At 36.4% G+C, this 20699-nt stretch overlaps 1 protein-coding gene across 1 annotated transcript in view; it reads right to left on the bottom strand.

Moving 5' to 3' along the window:
- CFAP47 (cilia and flagella associated protein 47) overlaps positions 1-20699 on the bottom strand; it is a gene marked incomplete at both ends in the record, with an annotated part of 308599 nt that overhangs the window by 24166 nt on the left and 263734 nt on the right. Inside the window, 3 exons of the mRNA XM_084279564.1 lie at positions 7689-7850; positions 10998-11092; positions 11730-11889. Of these exons, the coding sequence (XP_084135690.1) occupies positions 7689-7850; positions 10998-11092; positions 11730-11889 (417 nt within the window). The remainder of the gene's footprint in view (positions 1-7688; positions 7851-10997; positions 11093-11729; positions 11890-20699) is intronic.

Here is a 20699-nt window from a genome sequence, read left to right as displayed (position 1 = left end):
AAATCTAAGGGACACTGGCCTGCAAGGCTGCAGTCTCTGGTGGATACCTAAAGGAGATCTAGCTACCTGAGCTCTCTGCAAGTAGTTTCACCTGCAGCAGACTTGATGACATAAAAACAGCAAAGGGGAAGGTCTTTCTGAGGGATCTTCTACTTTCACACTGTCTCCCATTTCTAATGAGACAAGCAGAAATTAAAGCTGTGATCGTAAGAATGTGTTGCAGAGATTTCTTATCAGTCTCTCTCTCAAACATGCAAGAATGCTGCAAATTATGTTCCTTTTTGCTGTGGAACGGAGCTCTGATGTGTGAACTGCGCTCACCATGCAGATATGTTATGGTGTGGCTGTGTTGAGCCAAAAAGTAGAAAGACCATCTTGAATAAGGCTGTCTCTGTGTGGAGCTAGGAGTTGGACTTGAACCTTATGGGTCCCTCCCAACTATGTGCAGACTGCAAAATTGCCTGACTGAGGCTTTTGCTTGAGTAGATGCCATTCAAGGAAATCCTCAGTGCGGTTCCATGTATAAATATCTTTTCTTTTTAATTGATTTATCTTTCCATATCCAATTAAAGCTTTTCATCCATATTTTCAAGGCTCTGCAAAATTCCACTCTTAGCCTCGTCTTCTTTTACCCTGCATCCCACTCCCTATCCCCCTAGCAACCAATTTCAACATTTCTTTTCTAAATTTCCTCTTACATTTGACTTTTGTTTGCTATTTTTTTCTCTTCCAATACAATCTTTAAAACAGATTTCTACTGCTAAAGCTGAATTCTACTGTAAAGAAAGCAGCAGAAAGCATTTTCTTCATTCCCCCCACCCCCAAGAATGCATTTCTTCAAAACGCTGCATTGTTTAGTGAATAAAATAGAAGTTTTCTGTATATGAAATACATGGTGTGCATGTAGCATCTGCAGTTCTGCATACATTTCTGCATTCTTCCTTGCAGTTAGATTCCATATATTCTTTTTCTATCTGAATCCTATTTGGTCTAATTTCCTTTTTATCATGTCTGTCCATACTCCCCTCTTAACACTTGCTCTTTATTTTGATATTTCTCTGAGATAGAAAACACCCTTTTCCATATTTTGGAACATAACATTTCTATTAATAGAACATTATAACTTGCCAGTTTAAAATTACATTTTACGGCTGTATGAATGTGACCTTCTAAATGAAAGAAGTCTGGCCTCTTCCAAGTCTTCTGTTCCAAGAGAAAATAAGTGTTTTCTGACCACATTTAACTTCTATGTTGTAACTTGAGTCTAAAATTAAAACTGTTTTGCTTTTATAAAAATAGATTTTTCTGATCAGCCTTGATCAGTCTGAAACAATTTTGAGTGAGATGGAATACTGGCTGATTGCTGCTAAAAATCTGAATGTAATAAGCTGCACCAAGATGAAGTTCTTCATCAGCAAGCCCAGTTTCAGTTTTCCACGCGTGATAAAACACTGCTGTTTAAAATATTCCTATACCAAACACCATTTATTTGTCCTTTGAAATTCTGTAGAGCTGACACAAACCAATCCAAGACTTCCCTAATCCAAAAACTCTGAAACTCACACTGGTTGGAGTAAAATAGCACATATGTAGTAAAGAACTCATTGATTTTAAAGGCACCCAAACATCTATTGCATCTGCCACCTCAACTTGAAAAGACCTTACAATCTGCTCTGTTGAGCTACTTCCCACTAGCAATTACAATACAAATTTGCTTTAGATTAATAATAGCGTGCTTTAAAATGTTTTAACTTAATTAGCCAGTATTTCAGACAGACATATTACTTAATAAGTACAGAACAGCCCAGAAAGTAAATCATATACCAGCGTGACCAGCAAGTCAAGGAAGGTGATTCTGCCTCTCTGCTCTGCTCTGGTTGGACCCCCACCTAGAGTACTGCAGCCAGCTCTGGGGACCCCAGAACAGGAAAGACATGGAACTGTTGGAGCGAGTCCAGAGGAGGGTCATGAAGATGATCAGAGGGCTGGAGCACCTCTTCTATGAAGACAGGCTGAGAGACCTGGGGGCTTGTTCAACCTGGAGTAGAGAAGGCTCCAGGGAGACTGTTTACAAGGCCAGTGACTGATAGAACAAGGGGTAATGGCCTTAAGCCAAAGGAAAGTAGATTCAGAATAGATATCAGAAAAAAAATCTTAACTATGGGGGTGGTGAGGCCCTGCCCAGGCCTATCAGGTTCAGATTAGATGTTAGGAAAAAATTTTTTCCTGAAAGAGTTGTCAGGACCTGGAACAGGCTGCCCAGGGAGGTGGTTGAGTCACCATTCCTGGATGTGTTTAAAAAATGGGTAGATGAGGTGGTCAGGGATATTGTTTAACACAGGACAGGAATGGTTGGACTTGATCTTAAAGGTCTTTTCTAACCTTGTGATTCTGCGATTTTCTAATTCTGGCACAGGCTGCCCAGAGAAGCTGTGGCTGCCCTCTCCCTGGCAGTGTTCAAGGCCAGGTTGGATGGGGCTTTGGGCAACCTGGGCTAGTGGTGTGTGTCCCTGCCCCTGGCTAGGGGGTTGGAGATAGATGGTCCAAGGTCCCCATTAAAGTCCTTTCCAACTCAAACCATTCTGTGATGATCATGATTGTATGATATTATTGTAACACACCTGATTGACCATAAGCTGGTTGCCTGTTGAGCACAACGAAAATTCTTTTTTTTTTTTTTACATGGGACATCAGTAAGAGGTGTGACATGTGAATGCATACATTGTAAGGTTTTGGGTGTTGTTTTTTGAGGACTTTTGAGAACAACATATGCTAGCTGTTGTGATTTGCAATATATCCAGATTCATGGTCATCATATGAAACAAGGACCTAGGGACCAGGAATTGTTTCTGTTCTGTTTTTTGTTTGTTTGTTGTTTTATTTGTTTTTTAATAGCTGCATTTGATAGAAGATTAGACATCAAAGATGTCAACCTAGGTTATGCTATTTCCCAGTATCTTAATCTATATTACTGTCTATATTCTAAAGACTTTCAGCCTGAAGATCTCATACAAAACCAGAGTTTTGTGGTTTGGAAACACGTCCCACATATGCAAAGCTCTCAGTAGCTCTACAAATTAAAAAAGGAGACTACATAACTAACATAAGCACAGGTAAGAGGGGTAATATAAACTTGCAATCTCAGATATAGTAGTTCTCTGTGTTTCTTTCTAGCTCATAAGGGGATAAATCCTAGCAACTATTCCTCACCTATTCATATACAAGCATTCTTACAAATCAGATAGAATCTGTGATTTACTTGACAACAAAACAGCTTAAATGGTTTATAAATTTTCTGATAAAATTTCGATACTAACATATATGCTATGATATAACCTTTGAATTGATATTCACTTTTTTTTTTTTTACACTCTGATCTATTACAAAAGGATTCATTTTTTAATCTTTAGGCTATATTAATAAATGAAATGGATTCATCCACAGAGACCAGAACACAGGACCTAGTCATTAGGGTTCATTTTTTTCCTTTTTCTTATCCAGTGAATTGCATTGTTATACGTAAGGTAAAGCATCTGTAACACAGACGAGTGTAAACTCCTCTACTATAACACAGCTGTAATTTCATGGGAAGTATACACTTGCGTTATTTTTTGATACAAATCCATTTTAAGAACTAATAAAATGTTTGTGTTGTAAATTTCTGAGATTTCACCCTGTCTTCCTCAGCTGGCTTGAATAAAGAGCAATGATTCAAGGTTATAATTTCATTCAATGTTCTGTGATGATTCTGTTACATCTACTTACTTATCTTATACTTTTGATTTTTGGGTATATCTTCAAAAGTTTAGAACAATGTATTCTTAGCAGTCACAACTACAGGCCTGATGCACTTATTTACAAAAACATAAAGTTTTATACATTCTCCATAACAAGGGGGGAAATTCTGTTTTATCCTTTCAGCTTCATGATCACATTGGAAATATGCAATGTGGGACAGGAGATCTAGAGTGGGTCATTTCATTTTCTCTAAAAAAACCCATACTTGAACACTGCAGCTTCAGTGACAGAAGAAAACAAGGAAAAATAATTTTAGCTAAAAATTACAATAGGACATAATAAAGTGGAAACACCATCATTTTGCCACTGCTCACTGATAATCCAGACCACCTTGTTTCTTTCTTCTACTTCTCACAGTGCAAAAAAAAATCACTTAATCCCATTTATATAGCTATAATTCTCTCATCCTCAAATATAGTTTCAAGAATAATACCTCTATTATTTTTTACAATAGAGAGATATCTTAAGTAAGATATAGGGCCATCTTCATCATTATTATCCTCATCATATTGATTTCAATACTAACCGGCTATACTTAATCAGCAATTAAAATATCTGGATGAGAGACTAGTCTGTAAGAATATTTTATCTCCATCAATGCTGGCTGGTTTTTTTCTTATGCTGGTAAGATTTCTTTGGTCATACCCAATTTTACTGAACTCATGTCTTGCAATTGAGCTTCCCGATCCATATTCATTCACATTGGCAGTTAGTGGAATACATACCACTCTTATTGAGAGGGGAATGGCTTTTAACATGTGTTTGGACATGTTGTTCCTCATAATGTATGCCAATGTACATTACGGATTAGCAGATCTAGAAATGTTCTTAAACCACTAGGTGCAACTGAACTGTCCATCTGTTCAGTCAGAAGTCAGTGTAGCTCTGAAACTTGCACATAACATAAAACAAAAAAACCCTCATACCCTACAGAACCTTTACAGCACTATTTTCAAAAAAACCCTAATAGTCATGAACCTTCCCAGAACGAAGAACCCAGGAGCAAGGAACTAAGACCAGCCCTGGGGCTGTAAGAAAAGCTATGAATAAATGAAGATTGGGGACGTTAGCTATGAGCTTTCAGTCCGTAAGGCTGGTTTACGTGATAAACTGAAGCGATTTTAAAGGGTAGGATACAATAGACCATTACAAACACAGAGAAAGAACAAGACTGGTTACTGTAGTTCCTCAATCAGAAGATACTCTGGCTGTGTTCTCCACATGCTCTCAACAGTCAAGTCTAATTGCTTAGAAATTTGTGAACTCCAGTGAAGTATTAATAACTGATAATTTGTGAATGTTTGATGTTTGTCTTAAAAGATCATGGAAAATGAAACGTTTGCATTATCCCTTTAATATTTAAACTTAAAAAGCTGTGTTACTAGAATTAAAAATAACAATAATCACACTTGTTTGGATGAATCTTGGGTCTTAAATTTCATTTAAGGGAAAAAAGGGTCCTTAGAGAGAAATACATAAGAAAAGAGATGAAAAATACACATTTAATATGATTGAAATTTATTTTTAAAATGTTCTGTATCATAATTGCTATGTCTAAAACATTGAGTTTTAATTGTTTGATCTGTGGAATTTTGCTGACTTCTGAGTAACAAATTATGTAATTTCAGCTAGACAGTATTTATATTTTTCCCACTTTCATAAGACTTTATATTGCTTTTCTGTTTCACATGATATCTTCTGGGCTGGATAAAATTGAATTCTTCTAATGTAAAAGACATGCTTGAAGATTTTTAACTTCCAAAGAATTGATACTTGTCCAAATAATTTAAATACTGAAGCGCAGTAGTAACTGTTTGAATCTGCTAGTAATTATCATAACTTATCTTTGGATATAAGAACTGCTAACTGCACATCACATTTATTCTGACAAATCACCCTTTTAGAACAGAAAAAAAATGACAAACAGCATGCCAGGCTGTTATCTTAGAGGTTTACACTTTTATTTACATTATTGCTGATAGACTGCAGAAAGCTAAGATACTACCATTAAATATGATTCCTAACAGGCACTGAATTCATCTAGCAATAATGACATTATAATGTCATTGAAAACCATGAAAAGCTCCAGAGTCATAAATTATCTTGCTGCCAACGGTATAAAGCATTTCATTACCAGACTTCTTGCCTGAAAAGATGCAATGTCCCAAATCAATGTCTTGCAGTATGTGCAGAAGACCGTGTTAATAAATATGAAATTTGATTCCCATGAATAAAACAAGCACTACACATCATGAATCTGCAAGTCTTTCAAAATGCTGGCTCAACTTGCTCAACGCATGTCCTTCTTCTCAATTCAGATGCCATCATGTTGGAGACAAATAGCTCAGGTATGTTTAAGGAACCCTACTTACATGAGACAAGTCAATAAAGAGCCAAGCCTGCTACTCTCTAAAAAAAAAAAAAAAATTAAAAAAAATTTAAAAAGGTAACATGTATTTTGATACACAGCTGCTCTCAGAAGGCTGGAAAAAAAAAGTATATAATAGTATTTACAGTTCTACAGAGGCAAAAATGTAAGTTGAGAACCTCACATCACCTTATTTTAATAGATTGAATGCTACCACTTTGTAATATGGGAATATAAGACAACAGTGTGTCCAGACAATGTTATCTTTTTCACTGTGATATGAGCAAATATGAAGTTTATAAAAGTAATTACAAATATGAACTAATCAGTAAGTGTATGCTTTACAAGCTCTTCTTAACACTTCAACTTCAGATCCCCTTCTGTTTTAAATGCATTCCAAAAATAAAATCGATTTTAAGATCTAGACGGTGATTGCCAATATGAGACTACATCAATCAGCATGCAGGGCAGGGGCATATTTGCTTAAAAATCATCCTTATAGGAAGGACATAATGCATCTTGACAAATTTTACAGCTTTTCACTTTTCCACAGTTCTTTGACAGGAGACTTTGTGTAACATGGTATTCTTGCAAAGCCTCTTTTGAGCCAGATTCTAAATGCCATAAGTAAGATACAGAACCCAAGTTTGCCCGCCTCTCAAACTGATTGCCTAATATACCACAATCATACCAAATTCTGTAGACTCATCTTTTGCCACCATACAATGCATTACACTATTGACAAAGTTGGAGATGGGTGAAATCCCATCCTCTCATTTCCAGCTATCTTAAATACACATGGCACATGCCTCATCACTTTTAAATAGCATTTTCCTTAAAAAGTAGGATGACTTTGAACCCAAAAGATATGAAGGTTGTCTCAAAAGTGCAATAATTGATGAAGCTAGAATGTAACAATATGTAGTGCGTATGACTTAACACACAACTATTAACAGAAATACCCATCATACAGCAATAACAAACATTCTTTTTTTACTATATATACCATTCTGTTTCAAAGAGAGGTATAATATGAAAGGCTGGTGTATTTCTGAAGAAATTGATTTTCACTGCGTCTGCTGATTAACAGTAAGTGAAAGCTATCTTTTTTCAAAGCTTTATTGCTTCTTTCAAACAAGGCCTCCTGCTTCAATCCATTTTGCTGCAGATACTGGCCTGCTGGTAGGAATGCATCTCACACTTAGGACAACCTGCAGATAAATATTTCCTCACAATGCTTACACAGACATATTCTTGCTAACTTTAGACTTTGTGGAGGCTATTCTATTTTGAAGGAGAGGTGCAATGTGTGCAAGCCTCACATCCAGGACAGACAAAACAGAGAGGTTCAGGTTCAAAAGTGCCTGTAGTGTCAGACTTACTGTTACATGGGTGTCCCATATTTGCGACAGGGTAGAAATATGGCCTGAGAGAATGTTTTGCGTCAACCTCATCTTTTGTCATACTTACTTTATCTGCAATCTTCCTAAAATAGCATGATATCCAAGCTATTTATTCTTACCATCAGTGACTTGAAGTTCTTCTTGGATGTTGGCTGGTTTATCTGTATTGACCATGGCAGAATTACTTGCAGCAGGCATGGCATTTGCACCAGGAACTACACCAGTCAGCAGCACTTCCAGTCTTCTTTCTACTCTCTGCCTGGCTTGACAGAATACCACAGCTACAGAAAAGCAAAAACCCATCATTTACAAAGTGTCAGTGTCTTGATTTTAACAAAACAATTAAACATAGAAGTTAAATGTGCTTAGAAAGCGAACAGAATTCTAATATGAATCAATACAACTAAAAGCTTTTTCCAATTCCAGTTTCTATTTTCTTCAGGTGAAGGGATAGAAAATATTGTTAAGCGAACAGCAATCTGTTCCTACAGTTAGTTCACAACAGCACTTGCAAATCTGTCACTTTTTTGTAATCATTAAATGTATCCTGATTTTAATTCATTTGCAAAGAGAAATTATGGTGCAGGTTGACATATCCCAATAAGAAAGGGTGACTGAAAGGAAAACAAAGAACTGAAATAATTAAAAAGTTAAATGAAAGAATATGCTTACTCTGTGATTTCTTAATTGAAGGATATTTCTGTTCAAACTTAAGCTTTTACAGAACTATGCCAGAATAAAAAGCATTCTGACATGAGTTTCTTTTTGAAGCATGAAAGAGGTTTTTTCAATTCAGTAAGTGATTTTAATTTACTGCCTCTAAAATATGTCTTTTTCCATTACAAGCTAGTTGGGTTTTAGCTTATACATTAGATTGTATAAAGCTTACTTCAGTAGTTATTGTTTCTTTCAGTGATTATTGGCACAGAAAGAGAAGAAACTGCAAGAAAAATATGTTTCCCAAAACTAAAACCAGAAATTTGTAGAATGATGAAAATCAACAGGAAAGAAGAGCTGATTACATACTTCTCAGTTTCAATGTCTGAGTATTATTTTCATCAGAATTCTTGATTCTTTAAAAATTAACTCTTAATTTTACATCAAGATCTAATGATAAATAATTCAGAATCATATCGTGGTAAGTAATTATGTACAATGTGTTAAAAATAGAGCAGTGAAGCCCTTACTTCTATACCATGTTTACTTAGCTTCAACTTTCAATTCTGGAGCCTGATTCACTATAATTATTTTGAAAATTTGATAATTGCACATCAAGTTCAAGTAATACCAGAGTTTAAATAATTTCTATAGTGCTCTTCTAAGCATTTCCATGAGGGTCACTGACATACTTAAAACATCCTTTTTTTTTTCAAGATGCAGGGCCTCATATTTAAGAATGTCTGTATTACACCAGCTTACCAGGTATTTCAGATTGCTGTGTGCACATTGTTTTCTATTCTACAGCTTTTCATACTACCAGAAATAATTCTAAATTTTATTTTTCTTAAAAGGTGAGGTAACATTTTTAGATAAAAATCAGATTCCTGTGGGATTTGACTGGACAAGTCCCTGAGCAAGCTAAACTAATTAGACCCTGCTTTGAGTGGAGGGATGGATTAGATGACCTCCAGTGGTCCCTTCCAATCTAAATTACTGTACGTTGTTTTGATTGTACAAGAATTAAAAGAAATATTCTGGTTGATTCTCCATTTGTAATCACTTTATAAGATAGCAAAGTTGTAATCTACTTAATATGTACTACATGCATTATGACCACTGATCATTTTAATTGGTCTCAGGAGATACTAAGCCAAATGACTTCTAGAAGTTTAAATATATTAAGATGCAAATAAGAATGACACAAAAGATGAACGGCCTAATATACTAGCAAACCAGCTTTTGTTTTTGATATAACAGCTTGTATCCTCCAGGCAATTTTAATAAATGTCTGCATTAAAAGAAATCACAATACTATTTTGATCATTATTAAAAACAATTATATAAACACAAACTAGGTTTCCTGTAAGTTACCTGCTTTGAATTCATATCTTACAACAAGGATTTTTAAAATGGCCAGTTATAACTGCAAACCGTAGACTTTCAGAATCAAGGAATGTAGTTTTTTCCTAAATACATTTACAAACAGGTATTTTGGTTTTCCAGGTCTTTTTTTCATGAAAGATTTAGTATTTCCTTAGGAAAAGGAAAAAATTGCTCAAAATGACATGTACTTAAATTATTCCGATGCTTCTGGTATGCATTTACTGAACCTAAACTGGTGGAAAACACAGTTTTAAATTTTCTGTTCTAAAGAGGCATTTCAGAATTTAAAATTACTTAAGATTTGACATTACTTAAGTTTCTGATCACATACAGAAGTCAAGCAATTTCTGAATACTAACAGTTTTAATTCATAACTTATATGTGTAATGAAAACAGCCCAATAAAAGGGAGCTTTATCTCAAAGCCTGACAGTGAATTACATAACAGCTTTAAATAACACAACAAACATTCACATCAATATACATAGTTTTAATGCTAATGAGACTCATTAAAACCGTCATTTTGGGCAACAGTTGATTGCATGATAATATTCTGCTTCATTCCTGAAGGTATTAAAGTGGAAATTAAGGAGATGAAAGCTCTAATTAATACCACATCATTGCTATTTGTCTGCAAGTAAAGGGTCCTTAAGCAAATTTAATTGGCAGTAAAAATATCTGTTTCTGAGGTTTTCCAGAAGTTATTCATGTACCTTAGCCTATTTAGTGTAGAAAAGTATTATACTCACTCATCAAAAGACATGATGAAAAGACAAGTTGGTGTAAAATTGTCCCTCATCTATACCTTGAGCTGTAGTTTCATCAAGTTTATAGATTTAAAAAGCTGTTCACAATTTCTCCTTCACAATTCTGTGATTATATCACACTTTCAAAAAAACCCTATAAATGTTGGTCATCTTTTAATGCAAGTTTATTTCTTAGGAGCAAGTGGAAAACTTACTGCTATTCACACTACTTTATATTCTGGTTTTGATTAGAGTAAAATTCAATGCTGATAGAAACAACAGACACCTACTCCAACGCTTTGTACCCCGTAAACTCTTCAGAAGGACTTTCTGGGTCCATAAGCAGAAATCTACCCTTGTACATCTTTTGTTTGATATGCCTTCAGTTCTCTAACTCAGCATTAGCCAGGACACTGAAGGGCACACGAGCTTTGAGATTTTATGCTGCTCTTGGCTCCTTTTATCCACAGTGAGAGCAAAATAAGAGTTCTCTATTTGCTTTGTAGGTTGGGAAAGGAGATTATTTTTTTAAGATGGAGCAAAGTGCTACTGCAAATTCTTGTGATCAAGCAGGTAAGAATACAAATGGCTATTTAATTATCTTAAGTTTATTGATCAAGTTTTTTCAAACATTACCTACCTGGAACTAATTTCTGCTGTGGTGCTTCAGGTATTCCGTGAACTGGATAGATCCAGAGTATTCCATGAATTCCCCCATTCTCTCCTACAGTAACACTGCTTGGAAAATAAATGAAGAGTATCATGGTGATAGACTGCTGCAATTTTTCTTTTTCAAAGTAATCCAGACTTATGAGTTGTTGGAAAGGTAAGACTTCAATTCACTGTGTGTTGTAATGTTAAAAATATCTAAAAAGTTATGAAAAAAGAATCCAACCAATCAGCAATAATTCACATGCACTTAGTTTAATGTCTTAAATATCATTCTGTCAGGATATAGGAAACATTTGGCCTGATCTTCTCTGTCCTATGTCATGTCAACACTAAAGTTTATGAAGTTCATGCACTGCATAAACATATCCACAGGAGAATTATTATTAGTCCAAATACACTGAAAAATTAGAGGTATCTAAGAGTTTTCATTTGCTCACTATCCATAACTGCACTTGCAGCTAGTGTGTTACATTTTCTTTATTTAAAGTTCAAAAAGGTAGGTACTGAAACTGATAAAAGTCACACCTTAAAACTACATACTTTATAGGGTACATTAAAAGCATATGTTGGATACCTGTTGTCCTCAAAATCAAACACTTGATTGCCCTTGGGAGCTACACACAAATATCCAAAGGGAAAAATTATGACAAAATTGAGAATACTCAACTACTTTTTTTTTTTTCCTATTAGAATAAATTACCTCTTTAAGTCTTTATTTAATGCAACAGAATCCTCATAAGGCCAGTTTTCACCATTTTCCCTCATTACATGAATCACCACCACAGCCTCATACATTTTCATTGTATCTGGCATGAATAACACTGGAATGTCCAGTTTTTCTTTTGGAGCTAATCGGGTTCCTGCAAGATAGAACAGATCATTATGGCATTTTGAAAGTTTTGGAAGTTATTTATATCATTTTACATATATTTTCCTTTTTTATATATATACACTATTCAATATTTTATTATAATGCACTGTTCTCCTTGTGATAACAAATTTCATTTTACTCTGCTCTGGCTACAGCCAAATCTCGTCTTATAATAGCATTTGTGTCCTGGCTTCCTGTAATAAGGTACTTTTTGATTCAATGTCCTGAATAGAGGAGTTCACAGTAAGTGTCATTTTAGACATTTACTTTACTGATAAAACTTTGAAATGAGACCCAGGGAGAGTCTGAAGACTCAAAGCAAACCAAGCACAATTAAGTGGATGTCCCACATTTAATATTCAAAGATCACATCTAATATATGTAAGACAATTCCATGATTTTCTAGGGCCTAAGTCATGTGTTTTGAGCATCTGTGAGTTTTACTGCATAACAAAAGCAATTTTTCATGTTCAAGATATAACAGAAATGTATTTGAAAGAATTTACATTATTATTATTATTATTATTATTACACAAGCCACATCTTTTTTGCAGAGTTTTTCATCTGATTGACTTTACTGTTTAAGAAAAATAAACCTTTGCTCTCGATAATGTAGGTAGGCATTTTTCCAATAATTTACCAGTCTGCCAAGTATCAGAACATCTACCTCAGGGTATATTCCAGTTATTTCAGAAATAAAGTTGTAGAAAAATTACATAAAGTTGAACAAGCAAGTAATACAGTCTTCTCACTACAAAGGTCCTTGCTTTGAAAAAGATTATTGAATTTCAGTGGAACTGACATCTCAGGGTTAACGGTTTCAGCTTTAATTCTGTGGAAAAGCCTCTTCACAATGAGTAACTACACTTCTACATTAAATTTTGAATCCATTTTTGTGCTAATTTTTCATGGCCGCTGCAATGCATATATGTTAATGCACACCTCTGAGTATTGTTTCTTGAGGATGACTGAATCCCCTTACATTTGTATGCATGGTACAATCAGCACTCTCCCTGTGATTGCTTCCACTGATAATCATGGGATTCTGGGTGCTCAAGCAATGTCAGCAGGGAAACTTTATCTTGTGCTCCAACTGTTCACCTTCCTACAGCCTAAGCGGCTTGAGGTGGAAGACCTCAGTGGTGAGAGCTGTGGTAGAGTGGATGACAAGAAAATTGTAATGCAGTCTTGGGAAGGACAATATATAAAAGAGAGGTGGATGTTTGGAAATTAAAGTTGACGTACAGGGAGACAGAGCAAAATGATGACAGATGGGAATGGCCAGAAGCAAAAATGTTAGCTAAGTCACAGCAGGGTGGGACAGAAGGATTTGAAAGACAGCTCTCCAAAACACAGAACAGGAGTCAGGACTCTTTGTCTGCTCTAATCATCTGCTACCATTTAACTATAAAGTCTACTGGACAGTACAATTTCCATCACTACCTCACAATCCCTTGTTGCTATCATTGATTCCTTCAGCACAAACAACCACCTTAAATAAAGACATACAAAGTACCTTGGGTAGATTAATATCATATTTAAATTAATAAATTTCCCTGTTCACCTCTGTGAATAATTATCTTTTATTGTGTTATGTAGGTATTTCCTGTACTGCATAGCTCCACTGAAGTCAATGTGGTTCTGTAGCTGTAAAGCTTTTAGCTAGAAACATTCTGAAATTAAAGTAAACCAACCAAATTAAGATAGTAAAATCAGTCTTGAACTGGCAAAAATGGGATTAAACTCAAACCACCCCATCTGCAGGATTTCTACATCTTTAAGTAACAATGCCTCAAGACAAATGTAGACCACTACCTCACATTACTGTGGATTCTAAAACCAGTAGGGAATTCTTACCTAAATATATTGGGATTCTGTATGCAAGAGGTTTGTCATGTAGTAGCTCTGGAAATCAACCAACTCCTTTGCACTCTTAATTGCTGAATTTTTGTGTATTTGTAGAAGTCCATCATGGCATGAGCAATTTGTCTTTGAAATAATGGCTTGAAAAGCCTTGCATCTTGAAATAGCTTGAAAATGTCCTAATTAAAAATCCATTTAAAATGCTAATATCTTGATGTAAAAATAAACGATTTTTTTATTAAAGATTTAAGCTTTTTTTGTCTTATTCTCCCTATTTTATATCCATTAAGTACATACCCAAGATTTAAAATATATACTATATATATGCATATAGTTGGCAATAACCTCTAAAAATTAGTACCTAGTTTTTTAATCCAAAATCTGAAATAAGTAAGATGACCACACACATTGTTGCCATACTTCAGAAAGCATCTGAAGCATGATCCACCCCTCTGGAGCACAAGTCAGTTACAGCACTGATGCCCTATTCTCCCTCTGTGAGAGAAGAGGCACCTCTTTACTGGGATTTGCCCACTTTGGGCCTGCTCTGTTGTAGTTAAGGCAGAGGCCTGCAATGTCTTTAAATTAGAAGTTTATTCTTCAGGGTATAATTGCCATTGAATTACCCTGAATCCAAATACGCAGAATCACAGAATGATAGAATATACTGAGTTGGAAGGGACTCATAAGGATCATTGAGTCTAACCCCTAACATGCATACCAAAACAGTGTAATCAACAACAGTAAGCACTTTATAACACCACTGTGGCCCATCCAAAGGCCATGTACAGGCAGTGGCATTTTAATTAAGTTTGCAAGCAATGTGACCACCAATGGGGCAAGGACATATCAAATTGCATATAGGATTTATCCAGGTAGCAGACGTTGCAAGATAAGGCACGAGGGTAAGCAGAAGGGATAGCAAATAGGCTGAACACCCTACTGAATATATAAGAAGGATGATTAGCAATAGCAAACCCAACATAACCAGCATGGGAAGGTGTTGAGATCGCCCTTTGGAAGTGGAGGGGACAAGGACTATAAGGCACTGGCAATGACCAAGGAAAGATGGAGAAGAAGGTTGACAAGACCACTTCAGTTCCAACTTCACGCATCAGAGTTGTTCTTTCTCAAGTATCACCCCTATGACCTCCATGATGAAGAAACATAAAGGACCCAAACCATCATCGCTAACTACTACATGGCATCAACTTCACGGCATTGTATACTTATTGCTAACTTAGGATATGATTGTTAAGGAATTTCACTTTTATACATATGTGTTAATAATGATATAAGTGATGAAAAGCATGTAAGAATTATTTATTAGTATGAAGTTTGTTATTAATACATGTAAGGTTTTGGTTTAAAGTTCAAAAATGGCCTACCTTGACAGTCCTCTAAACATTCCCATCACAGAGATCTTTAATTCCTTAACGGTATATGGTATATTTTATATATATATATATATGTAACTGCATACACACTACGTGTGTTCTGTGCATATACACAGAAAGATCATTATATGTAGTTATATGCATATGTGCACGCAAACACATGCACATCTGTTCCACTGCAACACTGGATGAATCTATCTGTGGTTTGCAGTCATTCTGTTCTTGGGTATTTTCTCTCTTTTATCAGAGAATCATAGAATAGTTTGGTTTGGAAGGAACCTTTAAAGGTCATCTAATACAAGCACCCCTGCAATGAGCAGGAATATCTTCAACTACATCAGGTTTCTCAGAGCCCCAGCCAACCTGGCCTTGAATATTGTGCTTCCAGTTGGCTGCGCCTCAAGCTGCTGGAAGTCTGTGAAGGGCATAGGACCCTTCTTTCTCCCCTCAAAAGTGCACGAGTAGCTTCAGCTCCCCAAAAGCCACTTTGTGTCCTTTAAAACCACTCCCCTGCTCTTTCCAACCTGTGCAGGAAAACACCACTCCAGCTCTTTCAGCAGCAACCCTACTGAGAGCAGACTGTAATACGTATATGGGCAATTTTAGTACAAATCAGCATGACTGATCAAGGTGCTCCTATTTGTCTATGGACCTCATGTATTCTGGGAATGCCAAGAATGTATTCCTTCTCCATGCCCTCTACAGCAATGCATATACACTGCACATAACAAACTACACCTACATCAGCATCTTATTGATCGCAATATATCTAAGTAGCTGCTCAAGCTACTGTTCGCCTCTAGTGCTTTACCAAAAATAATATACTCTGGATGATTTGCATTTGACCAAAAAAACACCACCAAAAAACCGACCATGAAATAAAGAAAAAAAAAACCCAGCAAAACAAACAAATGCCACCATGAAGAAGCCCCCAAAACCCAGAAAACAATCATAACTTTTCAGCAGTTATAATTCAAAAAAGTGTTTCACTAATTCTATTTACAACTGTTTTAGCATATGAAAAAAAAACCCAGATTAAACTAATACCTAGTTACACTGTACATCTATTGCATAGACTGTATGAAACGTAGTTTACTGTTACAGTGCATAGTGCCTTGATTTTTAAAATAAATTTTAATACAGAACACATATGATAGCATTCTGGGTCATTCTGGCAGAAAATTGGTTATTAAAGACCATGAAAAGACAAATTTTGTAATATCACTGTTGAAAGAGAACACATTCACATTTTTAATAAATTCAATCATCTTAGTAGAAACTGTTCCTAATGATTGTAATTTTTATATCACTGGGCTTCCCTGCAGCTGTCAACTAACCAACTGATCATTAACTGCTAGTAGAGATTTACTTTCTTATCATTTTGCCTAGTTAATAAGATAGATGAAATAGGCCTAATTTTAAAAAATACACATTGCTTCATGCTTCTCTTTTCTCCTTTACATTTACAGAATGTGAACCAGCAAACGTTAGCACAAGATATCTATGTGGACAGCATTAACACAAATTAACATTATCTACCAAGTTGCTCCTATTTGCCTGTGGACCTCAGATCAACTAGATGATCTTTCAGGGTCCCTCCTAATGCCTAACATTCTGTGATTCTGCGATTCCATTAAATACTCTGCTAGGGATACCAAGAACAGATCCCAGCAGCTGATCCCTTATCTTCATGTATTTAGACTGCAATAAGTATTCACAAATTCTTCATAAGAAATACGTAGCGAGGCTCTTTTCACAGTAAAGCTGCATCACATTTGGTAAAAGCTCTGGGCTGGATTTTGGTAATAACTACTTCTATGTCACTGTCCTACAGGCCATTAGGAAGCAAGCTCAAGTGACCCTTTGAAAGAGTGAAGCCTTGATTCAAACAAAGGTCTGCAGTTAGAGTTGACTGCCTTACAGAGAAATATGCAGAGATCTGCGTACTCCCTCATTTCTTTTTTAGGTAACCTGTTTTTAAGCTTTGCCTTGTCTCCAAAGGCTGGTGGAGAGCACTGATTCTGCAAAAGACTCCTTGGGCACCACATCCTTTGGCACTTCAGCCCAGAACTCAGAAAATTAAATCAAAATTAGTATAATTCAGATTCCCTGCTTCACTTCTATGGGTCACTGCACTGTGGTCGAGTTCTGTGTAATTTCTGTGTCACTCCTAAGAAAGCACAGCACTGTGAGAGCTAAAATTAATTAAAGTAATGAAGCAATAGCTCCCCGTAGCTGGGATTTTATATGGAAGTAATAGATGGGTAAAAACATACTTGTTGCTTCTATAGTAGCTTAGGATAATGTTTAATAGCAAGTGTCCCAGCAGTGCCACACTGGTAACATTGTGATGGCAATGAACAAAATAGCTTGCAATATCTTGGAAAGGAATCATCATCCTCTCATCTAACTTTATCTTAAAGCAATGTATTTTTCATATTAGAAACGTACCATGATGCCAGTTGTTCTAGGTATTGAAAGAACCATCTCCTTGATGCATTGCTGTTAAATCTGTAGCATCTCTGAGTGCCTCTCATTGATTGTACCCAAAAGAACGGCACTCAGTTCAGATTCCTCTAATTGAAAAGAAGACATGAGGCAGAGCATTATGTCTTGTTGAAGTCTCATAGGGAATCATTTAACAGTGGGAACTTTAGTTTGTTTTGTTGTTTGTTGTTTGTTTGCTTGTTTCTTGATAGTTTCTCCAATAAAAATTATCAGTATCAAATCATTTCAGTTAAAACCACAGATGGTCCTGCTAAAATTAGCACTGGCCATATAAATGTCAGCCTAGTATAATCAGGTCTATTTTCTACCATTATCCTCGGAAACTGGAAAGGGCAACCTCCGAAATATTCAGACAGCAGCTGCTGCTGGGGAAGGACTGCTAATTCTTTGTCAAGGAGCTCATCCAGAAAAGGATGGATATCAGGCAGTAAAGAGTGATATATTACCAGCAATCCAGTAAGTATCTGAAATACATAATGAAAGTCAGGCCTAGGTATTCTTCCTGTCTTTTCACCTGTAGAAGAGATAAAAGCCTGGCTCACATATGAAGGCTAAGATTTTTTATAGAAGCTCTTCCAAAAGTAGTTATTCAACTGCTAAGGTGGGTTCATTTTTGTTTGCAACTATTTTCCTTTTTTTTTTTTCCTTTGTTTTTCAGTGCATCCAATAAGGTTGCTGGAATTTTTTGTTATTTTTCAGTAAAACAAGATCACAATCCCTTGTTATGGGTTTTAAGTAATAAACTGTAAGAATGCAGCAGACTCTGTTAGTTTTGCTAAAACAGTATTATAAGTAGTCAGTCTCAATGTGTAAATATGAATAAAGTTTTCTGGATTGGCAGCCATCGCACAACACCCAACAGCCTCTATCTGTGATGATATTAAAAACTTGACTGGACTTGGTCCCAGACAACCTGCTTTAGATCACCCTGCTTGAACAAGTGAGAGGTTGGATGGGCAACACCATCTCAAGAGGTTCCTTACCACCTAAATATTTCTGTGATTCTGCAATTCTGTGATCATGATAGATCACCACGCTTTGTCTTGCTTCTGCTTTTAAGAATACATATAAAATACTTTCTTGTTTGCTAAACCAGGTGAAGACACTTATCTCAGTGAATTGCACACAGTACGAACAGTGTGCCTCCTACAAGGGAAAGGAAGAAAGCAGAACAGGAGATTACCTTAAAAGCAAAGAAACAGTACACCAGCTATGGAAGGCAGCCTAACACCCATCAAGGACTACAAGGACCTTGCTAAAGCAAGCAGAAATGCAGAAACAAAGGCTAAGGTTCAATTAGAACTGAAATTGGCCAAAAACATCAAGAACAACAAGCAAAGGTTCTTCAGATATGTGAGCAGTAAGCAGAAGCACAGGGCAGACAATCCCATTGCCAAACAGTTCCATACAATACTGACACAGCAGAGGTTCTCATCAAGCTTGCTGACAATGCTAAACTGGTGAGGTGGACAGAAAGGAGAGACAACTAACAGGGGTACCTGGATGGGCTGGAAGAGCAGGCCAGCAAGAACTACATGAAGTTCCACAAAGACAAGTGCAAGATCCTGCACCTGAGACAACATAACCAAAGAGCCCAGTACAAGCAAGGATCTCTCCTGTCTGAGGAGCAGCCTTGCTGAAAGGGAGCCAGGGCCCTGACACACAACCAGCTGCACATGGCTCAGAAGTGCACTGCTGCACCAGATAGAGATGCAATCACCCCCCTCTACTCAGCACTTATCAGACCACACCTGGAGTGTCCAGTTCTGGTTCCCACAAATCAAAAAAGATGTGGACAGACTGGAGAGAGTCCGAAGGAGGACAACAAAGATGATTGGTCGCTGAAACACCTTCCCAATTAGGAAAGATTGAAGGAGTTAGATCTTTTCACACTGCAGAAGAGAAGGCTCTGGGGGACCTTATTACAGGTTACAAGGGACAATGGGTACAAGTTGCATTGGGAGAGGTTTATTGTGAGAACAATCAATGTCTGGAACAACCTCCTCAGGGACGTAGTAGAGTTCCTATCACTGGAGGTTTTCAAGACAGAACTGGACAGAGTGCTAGATAACCTCATCTAGCCTCTCTTTTCCATGAAAGGTTGGACTAGATGATCTTTTGAGGTCCCATCCAACCTGAGCTGCTCTATTGTTCTACAGTCTTTATACAAAAAAAAAAAGTATACTGAGATGAATGACTTGAAATAAACTTTACCACCTCAAGACAAATGTTTGAAGAGCACGTATTATTAAAATGTCATTCACGTGTCCTGAGCCATGTATCAGTGAAGTTTTGAACATTTTTTCCTATATCTGAAATTAAACAGGAATATAATTGGTTGCTCAAACATTCATGTCCTTTCAGACATGAAAGGCAAAATGCATAAAGTATAACTTGATCTAAGCTTTGGTTTCTCAAGGCACATACACTATGCTAAAACTATTATTTGCATCTTCTCTGGGACAAAAAAATGGAATGTAATGCACTTCAATTTAGTTCAACATATATAAAATAAAGTAAGTGAAAATACTAATACAATAAGGACACAAAATGTTAACAGTTCAATTAATCTCATCCTGCTTTTTAATGTTTAAATCACTATTTTCCTTCCTTAGTACAATTTATTTAGGTATGTGGGATGCAAGACAGATTCCTTTCACAAGTGGTTCACAATGATTGTATTGCTAGGAGGACTCTCTACCTCCTGAATATGAACTGTGCCACCAAAAGTTCGAGTTGTCCTTTCCCCTGCCTCTGAAAGCTTCACAAAATAACAGGAAGTTGGAAGGGACCTCTGACAGACATGTGGTCCAACATCCCTACTCAAGAAGGGTCACTTAAAGCCAGTTGCCAAGGACCATGCCCAAAAAGCCTCTTGAATATCTCCCAGGATGGAGACTCCACAACTACTCTGGGCAACCTGTTCCAGTACTTAGTCATCCTCACAGCAAAAAAAAAGGTATTCCCTTATGTTCAGATGGAAGTTCCTGAGTCTCCTGTCAATGGGCACCACTCTAAAGAACCTGACTCT

Source organism: Gallinula chloropus, assembly GCF_964237585.1.
Source record: "Gallinula chloropus genome assembly, chromosome: 1".
In the NCBI taxonomy this organism is placed as follows: Eukaryota; Metazoa; Chordata; class Aves; order Gruiformes; family Rallidae; genus Gallinula; species Gallinula chloropus.
Note: the sequence above shows the minus strand (reverse complement) of the source record. Positions and strands in the feature narration are given on the sequence as shown.